Source organism: Megalobrama amblycephala, linkage group LG24, assembly GCF_018812025.1.
Source record: "Megalobrama amblycephala isolate DHTTF-2021 linkage group LG24, ASM1881202v1, whole genome shotgun sequence".
Classification (NCBI taxonomy): domain Eukaryota; kingdom Metazoa; phylum Chordata; class Actinopteri; order Cypriniformes; family Xenocyprididae; genus Megalobrama; species Megalobrama amblycephala.
The window spans coordinates 33,605,421-33,628,367 of NC_063067.1; the positions used below are offsets into that span (position 1 = coordinate 33,605,421).

A 22,947-nucleotide genomic window follows, 5' to 3' on the forward strand; every position below is an offset into this window, starting at 1 on the left:
AATTTAAGTGAATTTGGAGATTTATCTCGGGTGAATGGAGAGACATTTTGAATGGCGAATCTGTTGCATCAGAGGAAAAAGTTATGGAAATCGGCGAACATCATCGGAAGCAGCTGACGAGGCGCGGAGGAGAAGAGAGCTCGTGAGGCGCGCGTGCTGAAAACGGAGTGCACGGAAAGACTTTAAAAACCAGTCATCCTAAAAGAATTGCGACGCAGTGAGTGTCCTGTCGCACAAGTGTCTTCTAGAAGAAAAGCTTGCCGCATCTAAAGAGAGTTGTGAGCGAAAGAAGACGGAAATAGCGGAAAGCACGTCAGTGATGAGTCAACCCGAGATGCTGATGGTAGGATGAAAAGTGTTTAGCGAGCTAAATGTTAGCCTATATATGTTCATTTATATTTAGATAAATATCTTCTTGTGTATTGAAGAGACAGTTTATGGTGTAACAGAAGTTTGCTGATTCATATTGTATATAATAATATTGAATTAGTGTGCATACAGTTACAATGTGTACTATTAAGTGTACTAAGTGTTCATATTGTGTGTACTTGTTACAGTGCATTAGATGTTAAGTATATTATTATAATTTAGTATATTATTCTGTTTTCTTAAAGGTTATCAACCTAATTTGATCCCAAACTGCAAAAATATCTACCTTCAATTAAACTAACTACAATCGGACCAAACTAAATTCCATCTGTTGGATAATTGTTGTTGGATGTGAATGGATGTAAAAAATCAACACACTGCAATACAAGTAGGACTGTAAGAAGTTTATTGAAGACTGGAAGTAAAGCCATTTTTTTTTGAGTTGATCCTTGTGTCCGTGGTTGACTAAGTCCTTTTTCGAGTTAGAGGCAGGCTGATGTGTGAAATCTGAAATTAACTCGACAGTTGATAACCACTGGGACAGCCACAACTTGCTAACACAGTTGACGATCAGCATAACAGCAGTGGTTTTCACATTCGTGGCAGGGCAGGACGGCCAAGCTCAAGACAGTGTGTCATTGGAGCAGGAAAGTGAATAACCTGAACGTTGTTGCTGCTGTGGAAGTGTCAGGTGGATAAGTAGAAAATGGCTGAAGAAGCAGTGGGAAAACCAATTGAGCAGCTTAAAAAAGAAAGGACTGCTGCAAAAATCAGTTTCACTAGACAAATTAACTTCCTTAGCAGAGAAGCTCACAGGCTAATGGAGGAGGAGCTTAAGGAGGAGTTCAAGAAGCTCTCACTCGTTGCAAGGAGGGTTTTTGAGATTAACGATGATTACAGAACTGGCCTTCTTGCCGATATGGAAGCTGATGAGAGCAAAGACGAGGAGGTAGTTCTTTCAATGCAGCAGGAAGCAGACATTAGAAAGACTGCAAGTGAGTGCGATGCAAAGTTTAATGAAGTTGAAAGAATTGTTCAAGATAATCTTTGGTCAAGATATGGACTGCACGAAGTGACTGATGCAATCTCTGCGGCGGAGAAAGCCTGCGATCGAGTAGCAAGTATGGCTGTTGACGGCAACGATTATGAAAACTATGAAGTGCAAATTGACTTCCTCACAAAACTTGTTAAGGAGGCGATAAGAGCTTTATCAAACTGGGAGAGATGGACCCCTGATGGTGAAAGGAAAGTTTTGGAGGGACGTGCACGCAGGTTGAAGGAAAACAGCAACGACCTTGAAGCAAGGAAAGGTGAGTTCGCTAGAGCGCGGAGGGCTGCAGAAGATGCATCAGGCATAAATCCCATCGTAGGAACGATGCCAAGCGCAACGCCATTTATAGCTCAAGCCACACCAATTGTAAAATTGAGACCAGCAAGTTTGCCCATGTTCAACGGAAGCAAAAGAGACTTCTATCGCTGGAGAAAAGACTGGGAAAGCCTTCAACAACAAGGGGAACCTTCTGGGTCTGTAGAAGTCAAAAAGATTCAATTGCTGGATAGTATAGATGATAGGATTGTGAAAGACCTCAGACTGTCCTCCTACAACACCGCTGAAGATGTATTCAGGGTTCTAACAAATCGTTATGGAAACAAGTATGCAATCACAATGGAGATTGTGGAGGAGCTAGAAAGACTTCCTGTGATGAGAGGAAACCAGCCACGCAGAGTGATTGAACTCATCCAAACAGTGGAGAAGGCTTTAGTGGATCTCACTGATCTTGGAGACACAGGGGCCATAAAAAACCCTCTTGTGGTCAAATCCATAGAAAGTAAACTTCCTGAGTTCATGAAAAGGGACTGGCTTGCTCTGATGTCGGCTCCTGAAAGTAATGTTACATCTGAAAACCACTTCGACAAGCTTCTTGAGTTCTTGAAGAAGGAGGAAGGGATCCTTGAGAGACTGGAGCAGCTCAGAGTCACAGAGAAAGTGGAAAGGCAAGAAAGAAAGCCAGAAAGAAGTCATGCATTCACTAAATCAACAAAAACAGTGCCGTCTGAAAGTCTCTGCATTGTGTGTGGGTCTGAGAAGCACAAGGGGAAAATCTTCTTCTGCAGGAAGTTCAAGGAACTGGAGCTGGCTGAGAAGAAGGTGATCCTGAGAAAGCTTGGAGTGTGCAGGAAGTGCCTGGGACATCATGAAGATGACAGCAAGTGTAGGGACGCATTTCTATGCAGGCGTAAGGATTGTAGAAGTGGATCCTCTGTAGAGCATCACTACCTCATCTGTCCTAGAGGGGAGACCAAGCCTGAGTATAAAGGTAGAGTCACCCTCAGAGAGGGGAAGAAGGGAAGCCAATTAACAGCAGAACAAGAGGAGTTCCTCTCTGAACTTTCCCCTGAGGTGGCAGAAAAGTGTAAAAAAGCATTTACCAACAGTGCTAGGATGGAAAGATCCAAAAGCAAGAAGTTGGGCCTGTTGGAGGAAAATGGACTCCAAGAGCTACCAGTTATCATGATGCTCAAAGAAGTGACGACCAACACAGGACAGAAAATCGGTACCCTAATCGACCTGGCGTCCGATACAAACTACATAACTCATGAAGCTGCCGACAGGCTTAGATTGAGTGGTGAAGAAATCAACCTGGTTGTTCATGGAGTGGGGAAGATGGCTATCCATGTGAGAACCAAGAGGTATCTCCTCCGAATTCGAGTGAGAACACCAGTGGGAACAGAAAGGGCTCACCAGTTAGTCTGTTACGGTCTGGAAGAAATCGCAAGAGTGCACATGAGTGTTAGTCCAGAGCGACTGAAAAGGTTCTTCCCAGAAGTAGACTTGGCAGAGCTAAGGAGGCCTGAAAAAATAGAACTTCTTCTTAGTCATCGGGAAGGAAAACTTGCACCGCAAAGGGTGAAAATTGTAGGAGACCTTGTTCTATGGGACAGCCCGCTTGGAAAGATGGTGGGTGGAGCTCATCCGGACTTGTTTGAGGCAGTAAACATGACAGCCCACGAGTCGAAGACACACTTTGCACGTTCTATGAGGACTGCTGCGGTCAGGTACAAGGAAGTTCTCAGAGAAAGTGATCCAATGCACATCTCCAGGGCCCCTAAAGGAAACAAAATGGCCTGTGCTAATGTAGGAAGCACACTTGCAAGTGGCAGAGAGTTTCTTCAGTGGTGGAGCTGGGATAGTATCGGAGCTGCATGTGAGCCAAAGTGCGGAGGCTGCCGCTGCGGGAACTGTCAGCCAGGGGGAAAAGAGATGACTCTGGCAGAGGAGAAAGAGCTGGAGATCATAAGAAAGGGTCTTACTTATGTGCAAGCGGATTCTCACAGCGATCAACCTCACTGGGACGCAAGGTACCCATGGATCCAAGAGCCTTCCTCTCTTCCGTATAACCGAAGTGGAGTGGAGTCGACTTTCCTGAGAACGGAAAAGCAACTTGGGAAAGTGCCTGAGTGGAAGAAAGTCTACACTGCTCAAGTCCACGATATGGTTGAGAGAGGTGCAGCAGTAAAGCTTACAAAAGATGCACTTGATAAGTGGAAAGGTCCAATTTGGTACGTAAGTCACCTAGTAGCACCAAACCCACATTCAGTCACCACGCCTGTGCGTCTGGTGTGGAATAGCAGCCAGAAATTTAAGGGGCTGAGTATGAACGACCTCCTGCTGAAAGGGCCTGATGTGTTGAATCCTATCCGAGCCGTCTTGCTTAGGTTCAGAAAAGGAGTGTTCGGAGCATTGGGAGACATCAAAAAGATGTATAATTCAGTATGGCTTGAAGAACAAGAAATGCACCTCCATAGATTTCTCTGGAGGGATACACCAGAGGGAGAAATAGAGGAATACGCCATAACCAGAGTTAATATTGGAGATCGTCCGGCTGGGTGTATCGCACAGCTGGCGATGCGGGAGACAGCTGGTCTGGCAGCCTTTGCTCACCTGAGGGAGGAGCGAAGAGTTCTCGAAGAAGACAGTTACGTTGATGACATCCTCACATCTCATAATGATCAGAGGAAACTGGTAGAGATAGTGAAGGGAATTGAAGAAATCCTGAAAGCAGGTGGATTCTCGCTCAAGGCATGGGTCTGGTCTGGTCAAAGTGGGAGGTCTGGATCTGAAAGGGTAAACAAAGCGTTTCCTGAGAAAACCATCATACTTCCTAACCAGCTGGGTGAAGGGGATGATAAGGCCCTGGGAGTTGGATACCTAGCAGAGGAGGATAGGTTGTATATCATGACTTCTGTTAATTTTTCCAAAAGGAAAAAGAAGTTGAGGACGGAGCAGGATCTCCTTGAAGAGGAAGTCAGGCTGAAGACACCAAATCCTTTGACCAGAAGACACCTATTGAGTCAGGTAGCAGGACTCTATGACCCAATTGGCCTCATCACACCAGCTAAACAAAAGGGTACGATTCTCGTCAGAAAAGCATTCCAGGAAGCTGGAGGCGGAGGTCTAACGAGGCATACATGGGACACGGGGCTCTCAGAAGGAATTCGAGGAGAAGCTATCGAGTTATTTGAGGAGTATGTGCGACTCCAGAAAGTCAAGTTCCACAGAAGTCTTACGCCTGCAGACTGGAAAGGAAAGCCATGGGGAGTCACGTTCTCGGATGGGAGTGACAAAACTTATGGTGCAGTATTATATCTCAGGTGGAATTCAAGCCAAGGAGTGGTTGTTAGATTGGTTGAGTCTAAAGCCAAACTAACACCACTAGAATTGAAGGGTGATCCCATTAAGGCTGAAATCTGTGGTGCAGTCTTTGCAACACGTCTTAGAAAGTATTTCGAAAAGCATGGACGGATTGAAGTAGAGAAGTGGTTCCATCTTGTGGATAGTCAAACGGTACTGGGAGCTATCCAGCGTGATAGCTATGGATACCAAACTTTCTTCGCGAATAGGATCGGAGAGATTCAGAAGACAGGAGCATCCAGTGACTGGTGGTGGATTCCTGGGGATCTGAACATCGCAGATATCATCACGCGAGGGGCGAGCCCTAAAGATCTTGACGAAGATTCCATCTGGCAGAATGGACCGGAATTCCTTAAGAGGTCAGTGGAGGAGTGGCCCAAAAGATCAGCAGCTGAAATCGCTGATGATGCTAGAGAAAGAGTCAACAAGCTCCAGAGGAAAGTCTTCTCAGCTGCGGTGACTCGAGGTCAGATAAAGGAAGTATCAGTAGCTGATGAGTCATCTCGACTGGAAATGCTGAGCAAGCTGGTCACCGAAGGATTGGTGGACATTGAGAAGTTCAGTAGTCTGTCCAGGTTGATAAGAGTCATTGGCTGGGTGTGGCGCAGTGTGAGGAAATGGCTTGAGTCAAGGAACAGAGGTTCAATGTATGGAAAACAAAATCCAGTCGGTGAGCGTGTGCTGACGGTGAAAGAAAGAGAGGATGTTTTGAAGGCACTCTTTCTAGCAGCTCAAAAGAGCACAACATTTCCTTTGACCACACTCTGCAGACTGGCTGTATTCAAAGAAGAAAACAACGGACTTCTTGTATGCGGTGGAAGATATGAAGCCTTTGGAAAGGAGAGGAACACTGTTCCAATATTACCCATGGAAGCAAGAGTATCATTGCTACTGGCTCATGAAGCTCATGAAGCCAACCATGAGGAAATTGCCGGGACTCTTCTGAGGATGAGAAAAGTAGCTTGGGTAGTAAAAGGACGGAGGTTGGCCAAAAGAGTCGTAGAAAGTTGCGTAATCTGCAGGAAAGCACGAGCAAAGAGGTGCAAGCAGATCATGAGTGATCTCCCGCCTGAAAGAATTGGACCAGCTGCACCCTTTGAATTCGTCACAGTAGATCTTTTCGGTCCCTATGAGGTGAAGGATGAAGTGAAGAAAAGAGTGCGAATGAAGGTCTGGGGGATTGTGTATTGTTGCATGGCTTCAAGGGCTATTCACGCAGATGTTGTGGGTGATCAATCCACTGAAGGTTTCTTGTTGTCTTATAAGAGGTTCACAGCCTTAAGGGGACATCCCAAAAAAGTGTGGTCAGATCCAGGCTCAAACTTCGTGGGAGCACAGTCCGCCCTGAAAGATCTCTATGAGTTTCTAGGAAGAGTAGAGAAACCAGGACTTGAAGAGGAAGCCGGGAGACATGGGACCGAGTGGTCCTGGAAGTTTCATCCAGCGAATTCACCCCATAGGAATGGGGCAGCTGAAGCTGCTGTTCGTGTGGTAAAGAGATCTCTTCATAACCTGGGGGGTGAAGGTGTCTTCACGTGGGGAGAATTCCAGACTTTCTTGTGTATGGCAGCAAACTTGGCGAATGAAAGGCCCATAGACGCACGAACACAAAGCCGTGAGTATTGTCTCGAGTACATTACACCGAACTCTCTTTTATTGGGAAGAGCAAGCCCAAGAGGAGATCCATGCGATTTTGATTTCGAAGGATACCCGTACAAAAGGCTGAGGGTCATCCAAGGAGAAATCAATAAGTTCTGGAAAAGGTGGAGCCAGCTGGCAGGACCAAACCTGTTCATAAGGAGTAAGTGGCATACAAGAGAAAGGAATGTCGCCGTAGGAGACATTGTCTGGGTCGCGGACCAGAATGCTTTGAGGAGCCAATACAAGTTAGGCAGAGTCATAAAGGTGAATGCTGATCCTAAAGGTATTGTGAGAGATGTTGACGTCAGAGTTTTCTCGAGTCATCCAGTCTTCTGCTCGGGTCTTGAGAAGACAGACACAAGGAAAATCACTAAAAGTGAAAGCACCAAAATCCTATCAACCGTTCTTCATAGAGATGTCAGGCGGTTAGTCGTACTGATCCCAGTGGAGGAACAATTCAAGAATGTGGAAGAAAAGTGTTGAGTGTGACATCTTGGATTCAAGAACCAAAGATGTCAAGTGGGAGGTGTAAAGTCAGAAATGACTTGGGTGTAATTTAAGTGAATTTGGAGATTTATCTCGGGTGAATGGAGAGACATTTTGAATGGCGAATCTGTTGCATCAGAGAAAAAGTTATGGAAATCGGCGAACATCATCGGAAGCAGCTGACGAGGCGCGGAGGAGAAGAGAGCTCGTGAGGCGCGCGTGCTGAAAACGGAGTGCACGGAAAGACTTTAAAAACCAGTCATCCTAAAAGAATTGCGACGCAGTGAGTGTCCTGTCGCACAAGTGTCTTCTAGAAGAAAAGCTTGCCGCATCTAAAGAGAGTTGTGAGCGAAAGAAGACGGAAATAGCGGAAAGCACGTCAGTGATGAGTCAACCCGAGATGCTGATGGTAGGATGAAAAGTGTTTAGCGAGCTAAATGTTAGCCTATATATGTTTATTTATATTTAGATAAATATCTTCTTGTGTATTGAAGAGACAGTTTATGGTGTAACAGAAGTTTGCTGATTCATATTGTATATAATAATATTGAATTAGTGTGCATACAGTTACAATGTGTACTATTAAGTGTACTAAGTGTTCATATTGTGTGTACTTGTTACAGTGCATTAGATGTTAAGTATATTATTATAATTTAGTATATTATTCTGTTTTCTTAAAGGTTATCAACCTAATTTGATCCCAAACTGCAAAAATATCTACCTTCAATTAAACTAACTACAATCGGACCAAACTAAATTCCATCTGTTGGATAATTGTTGTTGGATGTGAATGGATGTAAAAAATCAACACACTGCAATACAAGTAGGACTGTAAGAAGTTTATTGAAGACTGGAAGTAAAGCCATTTTTTTTTGAGTTGATCCTTGTGTCCGTGGTTGACTAAGTCCTTTTTCGAGTTAGAGGCAGGCTGATGTGTGAAATCTGAAATTAACTCGACAATATATGCTATTTTGCTAGAAATGCTCATCATTTCACTCTCTCTTAAATCTTTGCATTGTAAAGTCAGAAATGACTTGGGTGTAATTTAAGTGAATTTGGAGATTTATCTCGGGTGAATGGAGAGACATTTTGAATGGCGAATCTGTTGCATCAGAGAAAAAGTTATGGAAATCGGCGAACATCATCGGAAGCAGCTGACGAGGCGCGGAGGAGAAGAGAGCTCGTGAGGCGCGCGTGCTGAAAACGGAGTGCACGGAAAGACTTTAAAAACCAGTCATCCTAAAAGAATTGCGACGCAGTGAGTGTCCTGTCGCACAAGTGTCTTCTAGAAGAAAAGCTTGCCGCATCTAAAGAGAGTTGTGAGCGAAAGAAGACGGAAATAGCGGAAAGCACGTCAGTGATGAGTCAACCCGAGATGCTGATGGTAGGATGAAAAGTGTTTAGCGAGCTAAATGTTAGCCTATATATGTTTATTTATATTTAGATAAATATCTTCTTGTGTATTGAAGAGACAGTTTATGGTGTAACAGAAGTTTGCTGATTCATATTGTATATAATAATATTGAATTAGTGTGCATACAGTTACAATGTGTACTATTAAGTGTACTAAGTGTTCATATTGTGTGTACTTGTTACAGTGCATTAGATGTTAAGTATATTATTATAATTTAGTATATTATTCTGTTTTCTTAAAGGTTATCAACCTAATTTGATCCCAAACTGCAAAAATATCTACCTTCAATTAAACTAACTACAATCGGACCAAACTAAATTCCATCTGTTGGATAATTGTTGTTGGATGTGAATGGATGTAAAAAATCAACACACTGCAATACAAGTAGGACTGTAAGAAGTTTATTGAAGACTGGAAGTAAAGCCATTTTTTTTTGAGTTGATCCTTGTGTCCGTGGTTGACTAAGTCCTTTTTCGAGTTAGAGGCAGGCTGATGTGTGAAATCTGAAATTAACTCGACAGTTGATAACCACTGGGACAGCCACAACTTGCTAACACAGTTGACGATCAGCATAACAGCAGTGGTTTTCACATTCGTGGCAGGGCAGGACGGCCAAGCTCAAGACAGTGTGTCATTGGAGCAGGAAAGTGAATAACCTGAACGTTGTTGCTGCTGTGGAAGTGTCAGGTGGATAAGTAGAAAATGGCTGAAGAAGCAGTGGGAAAACCAATTGAGCAGCTTAAAAAAGAAAGGACTGCTGCAAAAATCAGTTTCACTAGACAAATTAACTTCCTTAGCAGAGAAGCTCACAGGCTAATGGAGGAGGAGCTTAAGGAGGAGTTCAAGAAGCTCTCACTTCGTTGCAAGGAGGGTTTTTGAGATTAACGATGATTACAGAACTGGCCTTCTTGCCGATATGGAAGCTGATGAGAGCAAAGACGAGGAGGTAGTTCTTTCAATGCAGCAGGAAGCAGACATTAGAAAGACTGCAAGTGAGTGCGATGCAAAGTTTAATGAAGTTGAAAGAATTGTTCAAGATAATCTTTGGTCAAGATATGGACTGCACGAAGTGACTGATGCAATCTCTGCGGCGGAGAAAGCCTGCGATCGAGTAGCAAGTATGGCTGTTGACGGCAACGATTATGAAAACTATGAAGTGCAAATTGACTTCCTCACAAAACTTGTTAAGGAGGCGATAAGAGCTTTATCAAACTGGGAGAGATGGACCCCTGATGGTGAAAGGAAAGTTTTGGAGGGACGTGCACGCAGGTTGAAGGAAAACAGCAACGACCTTGAAGCAAGGAAAGGTGAGTTCGCTAGAGCGCGGAGGGCTGCAGAAGATGCATCAGGCATAAATCCCATCGTAGGAACGATGCCAAGCGCAACGCCATTTATAGCTCAAGCCACACCAATTGTAAAATTGAGACCAGCAAGTTTGCCCATGTTCAACGGAAGCAAAAGAGACTTCTATCGCTGGAGAAAAGACTGGGAAAGCCTTCAACAACAAGGGGAACCTTCTGGGTCTGTAGAAGTCAAAAAGATTCAATTGCTGGATAGTATAGATGATAGGATTGTGAAAGACCTCAGACTGTCCTCCTACAACACCGCTGAAGATGTATTCAGGGTTCTAACAAATCGTTATGGAAACAAGTATGCAATCACAATGGAGATTGTGGAGGAGCTAGAAAGACTTCCTGTGATGAGAGGAAACCAGCCACGCAGAGTGATTGAACTCATCCAAACAGTGGAGAAGGCTTTAGTGGATCTCACTGATCTTGGAGACACAGGGGCCATAAAAAACCCTCTTGTGGTCAAATCCATAGAAAGTAAACTTCCTGAGTTCATGAAAAGGGACTGGCTTGCTCTGATGTCGGCTCCTGAAAGTAATGTTACATCTGAAAACCACTTCGACAAGCTTCTTGAGTTCTTGAAGAAGGAGGAAGGGATCCTTGAGAGACTGGAGCAGCTCAGAGTCACAGAGAAAGTGGAAAGGCAAGAAAGAAAGCCAGAAAGAAGTCATGCATTCACTAAATCAACAAAAACAGTGCCGTCTGAAAGTCTCTGCATTGTGTGTGGGTCTGAGAAGCACAAGGGGAAAATCTTCTTCTGCAGGAAGTTCAAGGAACTGGAGCTGGCTGAGAAGAAGGTGATCCTGAGAAAGCTTGGAGTGTGCAGGAAGTGCCTGGGACATCATGAAGATGACAGCAAGTGTAGGGACGCATTTCTATGCAGGCGTAAGGATTGTAGAAGTGGATCCTCTGTAGAGCATCACTACCTCATCTGTCCTAGAGGGGAGACCAAGCCTGAGTATAAAGGTAGAGTCACCCTCAGAGAGGGGAAGAAGGGAAGCCAATTAACAGCAGAACAAGAGGAGTTCCTCTCTGAACTTTCCCCTGAGGTGGCAGAAAAGTGTAAAAAAGCATTTACCAACAGTGCTAGGATGGAAAGATCCAAAAGCAAGAAGTTGGGCCTGTTGGAGGAAAATGGACTCCAAGAGCTACCAGTTATCATGATGCTCAAAGAAGTGACGACCAACACAGGACAGAAAATCGGTACCCTAATCGACCTGGCGTCCGATACAAACTACATAACTCATGAAGCTGCCGACAGGCTTAGATTGAGTGGTGAAGAAATCAACCTGGTTGTTCATGGAGTGGGGAAGATGGCTATCCATGTGAGAACCAAGAGGTATCTCCTCCGAATTCGAGTGAGAACACCAGTGGGAACAGAAAGGGCTCACCAGTTAGTCTGTTACGGTCTGGAAGAAATCGCAAGAGTGCACATGAGTGTTAGTCCAGAGCGACTGAAAAGGTTCTTCCCAGAAGTAGACTTGGCAGAGCTAAGGAGGCCTGAAAAAATAGAACTTCTTCTTAGTCATCGGGAAGGAAAACTTGCACCGCAAAGGGTGAAAATTGTAGGAGACCTTGTTCTATGGGACAGCCCGCTTGGAAAGATGGTGGGTGGAGCTCATCCGGACTTGTTTGAGGCAGTAAACATGACAGCCCACGAGTCGAAGACACACTTTGCACGTTCTATGAGGACTGCTGCGGTCAGGTACAAGGAAGTTCTCAGAGAAAGTGATCCAATGCACATCTCCAGGGCCCCTAAAGGAAACAAAATGGCCTGTGCTAATGTAGGAAGCACACTTGCAAGTGGCAGAGAGTTTCTTCAGTGGTGGAGCTGGGATAGTATCGGAGCTGCATGTGAGCCAAAGTGCGGAGGCTGCCGCTGCGGGAACTGTCAGCCAGGGGGAAAAGAGATGACTCTGGCAGAGGAGAAAGAGCTGGAGATCATAAGAAAGGGTCTTACTTATGTGCAAGCGGATTCTCACAGCGATCAACCTCACTGGGACGCAAGGTACCCATGGATCCAAGAGCCTTCCTCTCTTCCGTATAACCGAAGTGGAGTGGAGTCGACTTTCCTGAGAACGGAAAAGCAACTTGGGAAAGTGCCTGAGTGGAAGAAAGTCTACACTGCTCAAGTCCACGATATGGTTGAGAGAGGTGCAGCAGTAAAGCTTACAAAAGATGCACTTGATAAGTGGAAAGGTCCAATTTGGTACGTAAGTCACCTAGTAGCACCAAACCCACATTCAGTCACCACGCCTGTGCGTCTGGTGTGGAATAGCAGCCAGAAATTTAAGGGGCTGAGTATGAACGACCTCCTGCTGAAAGGGCCTGATGTGTTGAATCCTATCCGAGCCGTCTTGCTTAGGTTCAGAAAAGGAGTGTTCGGAGCATTGGGAGACATCAAAAAGATGTATAATTCAGTATGGCTTGAAGAACAAGAAATGCACCTCCATAGATTTCTCTGGAGGGATACACCAGAGGGAGAAATAGAGGAATACGCCATAACCAGAGTTAATATTGGAGATCGTCCGGCTGGGTGTATCGCACAGCTGGCGATGCGGGAGACAGCTGGTCTGGCAGCCTTTGCTCACCTGAGGGAGGAGCGAAGAGTTCTCGAAGAAGACAGTTACGTTGATGACATCCTCACATCTCATAATGATCAGAGGAAACTGGTAGAGATAGTGAAGGGAATTGAAGAAATCCTGAAAGCAGGTGGATTCTCGCTCAAGGCATGGGTCTGGTCTGGTCAAAGTGGGAGGTCTGGATCTGAAAGGGTAAACAAAGCGTTTCCTGAGAAAACCATCATACTTCCTAACCAGCTGGGTGAAGGGGATGATAAGGCCCTGGGAGTTGGATACCTAGCAGAGGAGGATAGGTTGTATATCATGACTTCTGTTAATTTTTCCAAAAGGAAAAAGAAGTTGAGGACGGAGCAGGATCTCCTTGAAGAGGAAGTCAGGCTGAAGACACCAAATCCTTTGACCAGAAGACACCTATTGAGTCAGGTAGCAGGACTCTATGACCCAATTGGCCTCATCACACCAGCTAAACAAAAGGGTACGATTCTCGTCAGAAAAGCATTCCAGGAAGCTGGAGGCGGAGGTCTAACGAGGCATACATGGGACACGGGGCTCTCAGAAGGAATTCGAGGAGAAGCTATCGAGTTATTTGAGGAGTATGTGCGACTCCAGAAAGTCAAGTTCCACAGAAGTCTTACGCCTGCAGACTGGAAAGGAAAGCCATGGGGAGTCACGTTCTCGGATGGGAGTGACAAAACTTATGGTGCAGTATTATATCTCAGGTGGAATTCAAGCCAAGGAGTGGTTGTTAGATTGGTTGAGTCTAAAGCCAAACTAACACCACTAGAATTGAAGGGTGATCCCATTAAGGCTGAAATCTGTGGTGCAGTCTTTGCAACACGTCTTAGAAAGTATTTCGAAAAGCATGGACGGATTGAAGTAGAGAAGTGGTTCCATCTTGTGGATAGTCAAACGGTACTGGGAGCTATCCAGCGTGATAGCTATGGATACCAAACTTTCTTCGCGAATAGGATCGGAGAGATTCAGAAGACAGGAGCATCCAGTGACTGGTGGTGGATTCCTGGGGATCTGAACATCGCAGATATCATCACGCGAGGGGCGAGCCCTAAAGATCTTGACGAAGATTCCATCTGGCAGAATGGACCGGAATTCCTTAAGAGGTCAGTGGAGGAGTGGCCCAAAAGATCAGCAGCTGAAATCGCTGATGATGCTAGAGAAAGAGTCAACAAGCTCCAGAGGAAAGTCTTCTCAGCTGCGGTGACTCGAGGTCAGATAAAGGAAGTATCAGTAGCTGATGAGTCATCTCGACTGGAAATGCTGAGCAAGCTGGTCACCGAAGGATTGGTGGACATTGAGAAGTTCAGTAGTCTGTCCAGGTTGATAAGAGTCATTGGCTGGGTGTGGCGCAGTGTGAGGAAATGGCTTGAGTCAAGGAACAGAGGTTCAATGTATGGAAAACAAAATCCAGTCGGTGAGCGTGTGCTGACGGTGAAAGAAAGAGAGGATGTTTTGAAGGCACTCTTTCTAGCAGCTCAAAAGAGCACAACATTTCCTTTGACCACACTCTGCAGACTGGCTGTATTCAAAGAAGAAAACAACGGACTTCTTGTATGCGGTGGAAGATATGAAGCCTTTGGAAAGGAGAGGAACACTGTTCCAATATTACCCATGGAAGCAAGAGTATCATTGCTACTGGCTCATGAAGCTCATGAAGCCAACCATGAGGAAATTGCCGGGACTCTTCTGAGGATGAGAAAAGTAGCTTGGGTAGTAAAAGGACGGAGGTTGGCCAAAAGAGTCGTAGAAAGTTGCGTAATCTGCAGGAAAGCACGAGCAAAGAGGTGCAAGCAGATCATGAGTGATCTCCCGCCTGAAAGAATTGGACCAGCTGCACCCTTTGAATTCGTCACAGTAGATCTTTTCGGTCCCTATGAGGTGAAGGATGAAGTGAAGAAAAGAGTGCGAATGAAGGTCTGGGGGATTGTGTATTGTTGCATGGCTTCAAGGGCTATTCACGCAGATGTTGTGGGTGATCAATCCACTGAAGGTTTCTTGTTGTCTTATAAGAGGTTCACAGCCTTAAGGGGACATCCCAAAAAAGTGTGGTCAGATCCAGGCTCAAACTTCGTGGGAGCACAGTCCGCCCTGAAAGATCTCTATGAGTTTCTAGGAAGAGTAGAGAAACCAGGACTTGAAGAGGAAGCCGGGAGACATGGGACCGAGTGGTCCTGGAAGTTTCATCCAGCGAATTCACCCCATAGGAATGGGGCAGCTGAAGCTGCTGTTCGTGTGGTAAAGAGATCTCTTCATAACCTGGGGGGTGAAGGTGTCTTCACGTGGGGAGAATTCCAGACTTTCTTGTGTATGGCAGCAAACTTGGCGAATGAAAGGCCCATAGACGCACGAACACAAAGCCGTGAGTATTGTCTCGAGTACATTACACCGAACTCTCTTTTATTGGGAAGAGCAAGCCCAAGAGGAGATCCATGCGATTTTGATTTCGAAGGATACCCGTACAAAAGGCTGAGGGTCATCCAAGGAGAAATCAATAAGTTCTGGAAAAGGTGGAGCCAGCTGGCAGGACCAAACCTGTTCATAAGGAGTAAGTGGCATACAAGAGAAAGGAATGTCGCCGTAGGAGACATTGTCTGGGTCGCGGACCAGAATGCTTTGAGGAGCCAATACAAGTTAGGCAGAGTCATAAAGGTGAATGCTGATCCTAAAGGTATTGTGAGAGATGTTGACGTCAGAGTTTTCTCGAGTCATCCAGTCTTCTGCTCGGGTCTTGAGAAGACAGACACAAGGAAAATCACTAAAAGTGAAAGCACCAAAATCCTATCAACCGTTCTTCATAGAGATGTCAGGCGGTTAGTCGTACTGATCCCAGTGGAGGAACAATTCAAGAATGTGGAAGAAAAGTGTTGAGTGTGACATCTTGGATTCAAGAACCAAAGATGTCAAGTGGGAGGTGTAAAGTCAGAAATGACTTGGGTGTAATTTAAGTGAATTTGGAGATTTATCTCGGGTGAATGGAGAGACATTTTGAATGGCGAATCTGTTGCATCAGAGGAAAAGTTATGGAAATCGGCGAACATCATCGGAAGCAGCTGACGAGGCGCGGAGGAGAAGAGAGCTCGTGAGGCGCGCGTGCTGAAAACGGAGTGCACGGAAAGACTTTAAAAACCAGTCATCCTAAAAGAATTGCGACGCAGTGAGTGTCCTGTCGCACAAGTGTCTTCTAGAAGAAAAGCTTGCCGCATCTAAAGAGAGTTGTGAGCGAAAGAAGACGGAAATAGCGGAAAGCACGTCAGTGATGAGTCAACCCGAGATGCTGATGGTAGGATGAAAAGTGTTTAGCGAGCTAAATGTTAGCCTATATATGTTTATTTATATTTAGATAAATATCTTCTTGTGTATTGAAGAGACAGTTTATGGTGTAACAGAAGTTTGCTGATTCATATTGTATATAATAATATTGAATTAGTGTGCATACAGTTACAATGTGTACTATTAAGTGTACTAAGTGTTCATATTGTGTGTACTTGTTACAGTGCATTAGATGTTAAGTATATTATTATAATTTAGTATATTATTCTGTTTTCTTAAAGGTTATCAACCTAATTTGATCCCAAACTGCAAAAATATCTACCTTCAATTAAACTAACTACAATCGGACCAAACTAAATTCCATCTGTTGGATAATTGTTGTTGGATGTGAATGGATGTAAAAAATCAACACACTGCAATACAAGTAGGACTGTAAGAAGTTTATTGAAGACTGGAAGTAAAGCCATTTTTTTTTGAGTTGATCCTTGTGTCCGTGGTTGACTAAGTCCTTTTTCGAGTTAGAGGCAGGCTGATGTGTGAAATCTGAAATTAACTCGACATGCATATTTTGCTAGAAATGCTCATCATTTCACTCTCTCTTAAATCTATTTCTCTCTCATTTCCTTTCTTTCTGCAACATGTATGAATGTTTGTGTGTGTGTGTTTGTGTTAGATTTGTTTATGTGTTAGAATAATCAATAAAGTTGTAGATTTTTAAAAGAAGTGTCTTGTTTTATGTGCTTGTACATTTAATGTCTTAAGATATTGATCTTAAAGTTACCGTGCTACTAAATAGTGTTTTCACGATAGTTGGATATTCATATCCGCTACAAGAGCTTATTACGGCCCGAGCAAATGAACGCTGGACAATTTAGTTGCTCGGTCGTAAACTAAGTGACTCTTTATAATTCCCTATAAATTAATTATTTCATTTGAGCTGATTTGTTCCTACACATTTAAATCTTTAAAATACAAACTCATAGACACCAAACTTGGTATAAGTTAGTTTACTTTAACCATTGGTTCTTATCATAAAATATACATAAAACAAATACCATACAGAAGATGCTGCACAAAACAGTCATAATCATATGTTTCAATGATAGATCCGTTCATCTATAAATTAATGCAGGAAAGTCTGTTTTGGGGACTATGGCCCCTGCTTTCCCACTGTGGCCACATAGTTTTTGGCAATAAAACCCAGCTTCAGTCTCTTCTTGGGGGATAGAGAATGGGGACAGAGCCCAGAGTGAGTTTTAAACATTTCTTTTAAAATACAACTAAAAATTGTGTCTGCTTTGTCTCAGTCATTACAATATTTCTGATGAAATCCGATGGCTCAGTGAGGCCTCTATTGCCAGCAATGTCACTGAACCTCTCAAGATCCAGAAAGCTACTAAAGACATATTTAAAACAGTTCATGTCAGTACAGTGGTGAACCTTAATGTTATGAAGAGACAAGAATACTTTTTGTGCACCAAAAAAAAACAAAATAACGACTTTTCAACAATATCTAGTGATGGCTGATTTCAAAACACTGCTTCGTGAAGCTTTACGAATCTTTTGTTGTGAATCAGTGGTTCGGAACACCAAAGTCACGTGATTTCAGCAGTTTGGCAGTTTTTTACGCAATCCGAACCACTGATTCGAAATAAAGGACTCGTAAAGCTTCACGAAGTAGTGTTTTGAAATCAGCCATCACTAGATATTGTTTAAAAGTCGTTATTTTTGTTTTTTGGCACACAAAAAAGTATTCTCGCCACTTTATAATATTAAGGTTGAACCACTGTCATCGGATTTAATTTCATCAAAAATATCTTAATTTGTGTTCTGAAGATGAACGAAGGTCTTACGGGTGTGGAACGACATGAGGGTGAGTAATTAATGACAGAATTTTCATTTTTGGGTGAACTAACCCTTTAATGTCACATTTTGTAATATTTGTGATTTATGCCTTAGGAGGAAACACCATGCACACACTACTGTGCAAAAGCACGTTCTTCAAGGTCAGTTTCTTCAAGCATCTTTGAGACATGTCCACAGTTCTTCTGGATTTAGTTTGTCTCAGTTTCATCTGTTTCTTCATGTAATCACAGACAGATTTGATGTGTGTGGAGCACCGGCTGTTGTCAGACTTATTGTGTATTCAAAAATCTCACTGGATTATTACAAAAATGAATGTTCGGAAATGTGAACCGATATTTCCTACTGATACACTACAGCAAAAGATATAAATAACTGGCTTAAAAACATTTTTTGGGGGTCAAAATACTGACGTGTCTAAGACTTTTGCACAGTACTGTGTGTGTGTGTACATACATACATACATACACACACACCCCCACATATATATATATACACAGTACAGTACAGTCCAAAAGTTTGGAACCACTAAGATTTTTAATGTTTTTAAAAGAAGTTTCATCTGCTTACCAAGGCTACATTTATTTAATTAAAAATACAGTAAAAAACAGTAATATTGTGAAATATTATTACAATTTAAAATAACTGTGTACTATTTAAATATATTTGACAAAGTAATTTATTCCTGTGATGCAAAGCTGAATTTTCAGCATCGTTACTCCAGTCTTCAGTGTCACATGATCCTTCAGAAATCATTCTAATATGCTGATTTGCTGCTCAATAAACATTTATGATTATTTTCAATGTTGAAAACAGTTGTGTACTTTTTTTTTCAGGATTCCTTGATGAATAGAAAGTTCAAAAGAACAGCATTTATCTGAAATACAAAGCTTCTGTAGCATTATACACTACCGTTCAAAAGTTTGGGGTCAGTAAGAATTTTTATTTTTATTTTTTTGAAAAGAAATTAAAGAAATGAATACTTTTATTCAGCAAGGATGCATTAAATCAATCAAAAGTGGCAGTAAAGACATTTATAATGTTACAAAAGATTAGATTTCAGATAAACACTGTTCTTTTGAACTTTCTATTCTTCAAATAATCCTGAAAAAAAATATTGTACACAAATATTTTGTACAATTGTACACATTAAATGTTTCTTGAGCAGCAAATCAGCATATTAGAATGATTTCTGAAGGATCATGTGACACTGAAGAGTAATGATGCTGAAAATTCAGCTTTGCATCACAGGAATAAATTACATTGTGAAATATATTCAAATAGAAAACAGTTATTTTAAATTGTAATAATATTTCACAATATTACTGTTTTTACTGTATTTTTAATTAAATAAATGTAGCCTTGGTGAGCAGACGAAACTTCTTTTAAAAACATTAAAAATCTTAGTGGTTCCAAACTTTTGGACTGTACTGTATATATATACATATATTAGTTTAGAGTAGTTGCATTTATATCAAAACACAATTATTTCATAATAATAAAAAATTATATGTAATGTATTAAGACGTTTAATAATTTTTAATGACCAATAAAGGACTATCGTTCTAGGTGAAGGAACTTCTGGTTATGGATTCATTCAGCCTACACACTTTTTTGTAACTATATTTTATGTATCTGTAAGTGGTGGAAAGAAAAGTACTTGTATTTGTTGTGATATTAAAAGAACAGAAGAATGATGATCTTTCTGTTCTAACAATATCCAGAAATATAAATAAGTCACTTGCACAAGTTGTCAGTGATTTTACAAAATATATTTATGAAAGTGCAGGACAACTCAACAATTATGACAATTAACAGACAAATAAAATTCTTCATACACATTGTCACCTGTAAATACATATAGAAATAACAGGTATGATCAGAGAAAGCATAGCAAAGAAGCACATAAAAAGATGGCTGTACTCAAGGTGCTAGTTTACAAGACATCAGTGAGAGAAGTTACATCTCTACCTCAGCAGAGGAAAAATACTCACATGATTTCAGCAGCGCTACAATACAACGTATCTCTTATCTGCTGCTGGCGTCCTTCCCAGGCTTCCTATCGTAATTCATGAATGGAAGATTAGCTAAATCTGTTTGACTCCATGGAAGAGATCAGAGGAAATGCATTTTGTGCTATCTGTTTTCTTTTCTCTTGAGGATTCATTCTCCTTCACCTCTGACCTTTGAAATCATGACCTTTCGACGGCACAACTGAAACATCCAATGGAGATATAACGCTTATCAAACACTGAACGACTCATTGATTGGCTACAGCTGAAACGGTCTGAGCTGGAATATTATCATAATGAGCAGATTAAATATCCTGATGATGCCATGCAAAAATAAAAATAATAATGATCTCTTAGAATATGATCTGTCCAGTGACGGATGTTTTGTCAAAATCTTGACAAAAACAAAAAAAATACAGTTGGTGTAATTACTGTTTTGTGCGGTGGCCAAGAGAGAACAACTGAACAAAACACATGAAAATAGAAAGAAAAAAAAAAAAACACCAGCAAATTAGTTGGTTGCATTTTCAGTTTTGCAGCACATGTGTTGTCAAACTGATGAAGAGGTTTTCTTAATTTGCTGGAGTGCATGTGTTTTCTTCAGTTGCAGTGCATTGAGCTCTCTCAGCCACCGTAGGTTTTGCCTTTCATCATCGGAGACTATAAAAATATCACAGTGTAAATAAACTAAATAAAATTGCTTTTACTTCCATTTCCTCTCTTTACCAAATTATTCATTACAAAAATTCCTAGGCACTTTAAATGAATGTGTGTAAATGTGATTTTTTTAGATTTCATATCCATGAATACCTGCTCTCTTAGTTTGTTCTGGGGCTCTCTGTCACAAAATTCAGCACACATGCTAACAAAGTAACAAAACCTGGAAAACTGTCCAAACTACTGATTTACGTATCTCCTGAGTAAATGAGCAGGATGCTTGTTATGTAGCAAAATCCACTTTCTAACAACATGTGATTGTAAATCGCTTCCTCTAGATGGCACCATAGCATACATGCTGCTTTAAAAAGTGCAAATGTCTCGCTTAGCACAATATCTGGATAAGGAGGAGAAAAAAAATAACATTTCTGGAAAATAATGTCTCATTTCAAAAATACATATACATAGGAAAATATAAGATAGTAGACAACATTACCAGAACATCATGTAAGTAAACACAAGGATGTATTGATTGAGACTACAGTATGTAAAATACATGAGTCTATAAAGGACAAAGCAGCAAATCGGCTACTAACACACAACCTTTTCACACAGCGTCACAGTCTGCACTGAAATATAAATCAGGTGGGTGAGAAATGGGTGCTTTGAATTTGGAATGTGATGCTTTGTGAGTAAATGGGACAAAAATAATCTAAAAATATTGCATAGATTGTGGGTGCTGGAAGAAATGAAAACTTGTTTAAGTCCGACACAATGCCTGGTATTTCTACAAGTAACAAGTTTTTTTTGTTGTTTTTTTTGATAATTCTCATGATACAGTATATTGCATGGTTACTAGTTGTCAATGAAATACTGAGACTGAACACAATATTGTATGGCAGTTAATCAATAAACAGTGCATTTAAAATATATATATGCTCACCATGGATGCATTTAATTGATTAAACACAATAATATTATGAAATAGTATTACAATTTCAAATAACTGTTTTCTGTTTGAATATAGCTTAAAATATAATTTATTTCTGTGGTGGCAATATATATATTAATGCCATTATGAAGTCTTAAAAGAATAATTCACAGGAAAATAAAACTCAGTTGCATCATCAGAGCTTTCTTTGTTCTGTGGAATTTAAAATTTAATTCTATAAAAAAAACTTGCACTGAAAATGTGCTTTTCTTGAAATCAGCTCTAATATAGAGCACCCTGCACAGTAAAATGGAGCCCCAAACACAATGAACATATTAAGTTTGAATACCAAGGTAGATTTAGTCACTCAATAACGCTTTCTGAGTACGCTACTAAAGTAAGTGCATATATATTATGTAATCTGTGCTAATTATATTATTATTATTATTATTATTATTGCATAAGGTTTACATTTAAAAAATGTATAGTTTAAAAAAGTGCTTTAGTGTTACAGTGAATGGTAGGTGGTTCTGTACAAAAGGAGAAGTTTACATTAAATAAAAGTTATTTTGGTAAATACATATGGAATGTTAAAAACATGCATGCACACATACAGTTCACACAAGTGAAGTAGCAGGAGTTAAACTCTTCCCTTGTCGATTGAGAGTTAAAAACCTTCTGTTTTCCTCAGCATTATTCCCATGGTGGTCACAAAAACAGACAGCCATGAAAACAAATGCCGCTGGCCCGATTGCTATAAAAAGCATCATTTGGGACGTCAGCTCTTCGTGTTGATGTGTATTCGCTCTGATACCTGAAACTATAATGACGGGAACGCAGAGTCGCACACTCGCGGCTGCTTTATGCATCTCATTTGCATGTTCATGACCGCCCTGAGCCCTCCGCTCTACACACGTCAGGTCTTCTGCACCAGTCTACGGTAGTGGGGCATGACTTTGCTCTCCGGAAGGTAAAGTGCCATTTCCAGCGCAACCAAGATGGTGAATTCGAAAGCAATCAGCTCCCGACGGCTAATCCGGAACCTTTCCTCCAATTTCTGAGGGTAGAAAAAAACAAATAGATATATATTAAACGTCGACAACTTTGACAAGGGTGAGTGGATTTTGTACCATGACACATATAGTGCACATGATCTGCATATACAGTACATATACAGCAGCAAATCAGCATATTCGAATGATTTCTGAAGGATCATGTGACACTGAAGACTGGAGTAACGATGCTGAAAATTCAGCTTTGCATCACAGGAATAAATTACTTTGTCAAATATATTTAAATAGTACACAGTTATTTTAAATTGTAATAATATTTCACAATATTACTGTTTTTTTACTGTATTTTTAATTAAATAAATGTAGCCTTGGTGAGCAGACGAAACTTCTTTTAAAAACATTAAAAATCTTAGTGGTTCCTAAACTTTTGGACTGTACTGTATGTATATATATATATATATATATATATATATATATATATATATATATATATATATATATATATTTTTTTTTTTTTTTTTTTAATTATTGGAAAATTCTTGGCCGATACAGCATTCTCTCACGATTTATTTTACTCTATTAAAGGCTGTTTAAAAGTTTAGGGTCAGCAAGTTTTTTCTTTCTTTCTTTCTTTTTTTTTTTTTTAAAGAAA

General features: G+C 41.3%; 3 protein-coding genes across 4 annotated transcripts in view; 2 read left to right on the top strand and 1 right to left on the bottom strand.

Annotated features, from left to right (window-relative positions):
- The first annotated feature begins 117 nt into the window (after positions 1–117).
- On the top strand, positions 118–8,136 carry LOC125260656. Of its 2 annotated transcripts, none has more exons than XM_048179137.1 (2): positions 118–343; positions 615–8,136. In XM_048179137.1, the coding sequence occupies exon 2, from the start codon at positions 1,076–1,078 to the stop codon at positions 7,184–7,186; it is 6,111 nt and encodes a 2,036-aa protein (XP_048035094.1). In that variant the 5' UTR covers positions 118–343; positions 615–1,075; the 3' UTR covers positions 7,187–8,136. The 2 variants fall into 2 exon arrangements, 1 of the variants encoding a protein (XP_048035094.1); XR_007183096.1 differs by lacking the exon at positions 118–343 and having other exon boundaries at positions 407–7,598; positions 7,870–8,136.
- Positions 8,137–9,478: 1,342 nt separating this feature from the next.
- LOC125260633 lies at positions 9,479–16,385 on the top strand. The gene is made up of 2 exons (XM_048179105.1): positions 9,479–15,829; positions 16,101–16,385. The coding sequence occupies exon 1, from the start codon at positions 9,520–9,522 to the stop codon at positions 15,415–15,417; it is 5,898 nt and encodes a 1,965-aa protein (XP_048035062.1). The 5' UTR covers positions 9,479–9,519; the 3' UTR covers positions 15,418–15,829; positions 16,101–16,385.
- A 3,047-nt stretch (positions 16,386–19,432) lies between these two features.
- cables2b (Cdk5 and Abl enzyme substrate 2b) overlaps positions 19,433–22,947 on the bottom strand; it is a 38,854-nt gene continuing 35,339 nt past the window's right edge. Inside the window, exon 9 of the mRNA XM_048177454.1 lies at positions 19,433–22,339. Within this exon, the coding sequence (XP_048033411.1) occupies positions 22,199–22,339 (141 nt within the window). The 3' untranslated portion in view covers positions 19,433–22,198. The remainder of the gene's footprint in view (positions 22,340–22,947) is intronic.

Coding starts and splice junctions, on each gene's coding strand:
- LOC125260656 (XM_048179137.1), top strand. CDS start 1,076: ATGGCTGAAGAAGCAGTGGGAAAACCAATTGAGCAGCTTAAAAAAGAA.
- LOC125260633 (XM_048179105.1), top strand. CDS start 9,520: ATGGAAGCTGATGAGAGCAAAGACGAGGAGGTAGTTCTTTCAATGCAG.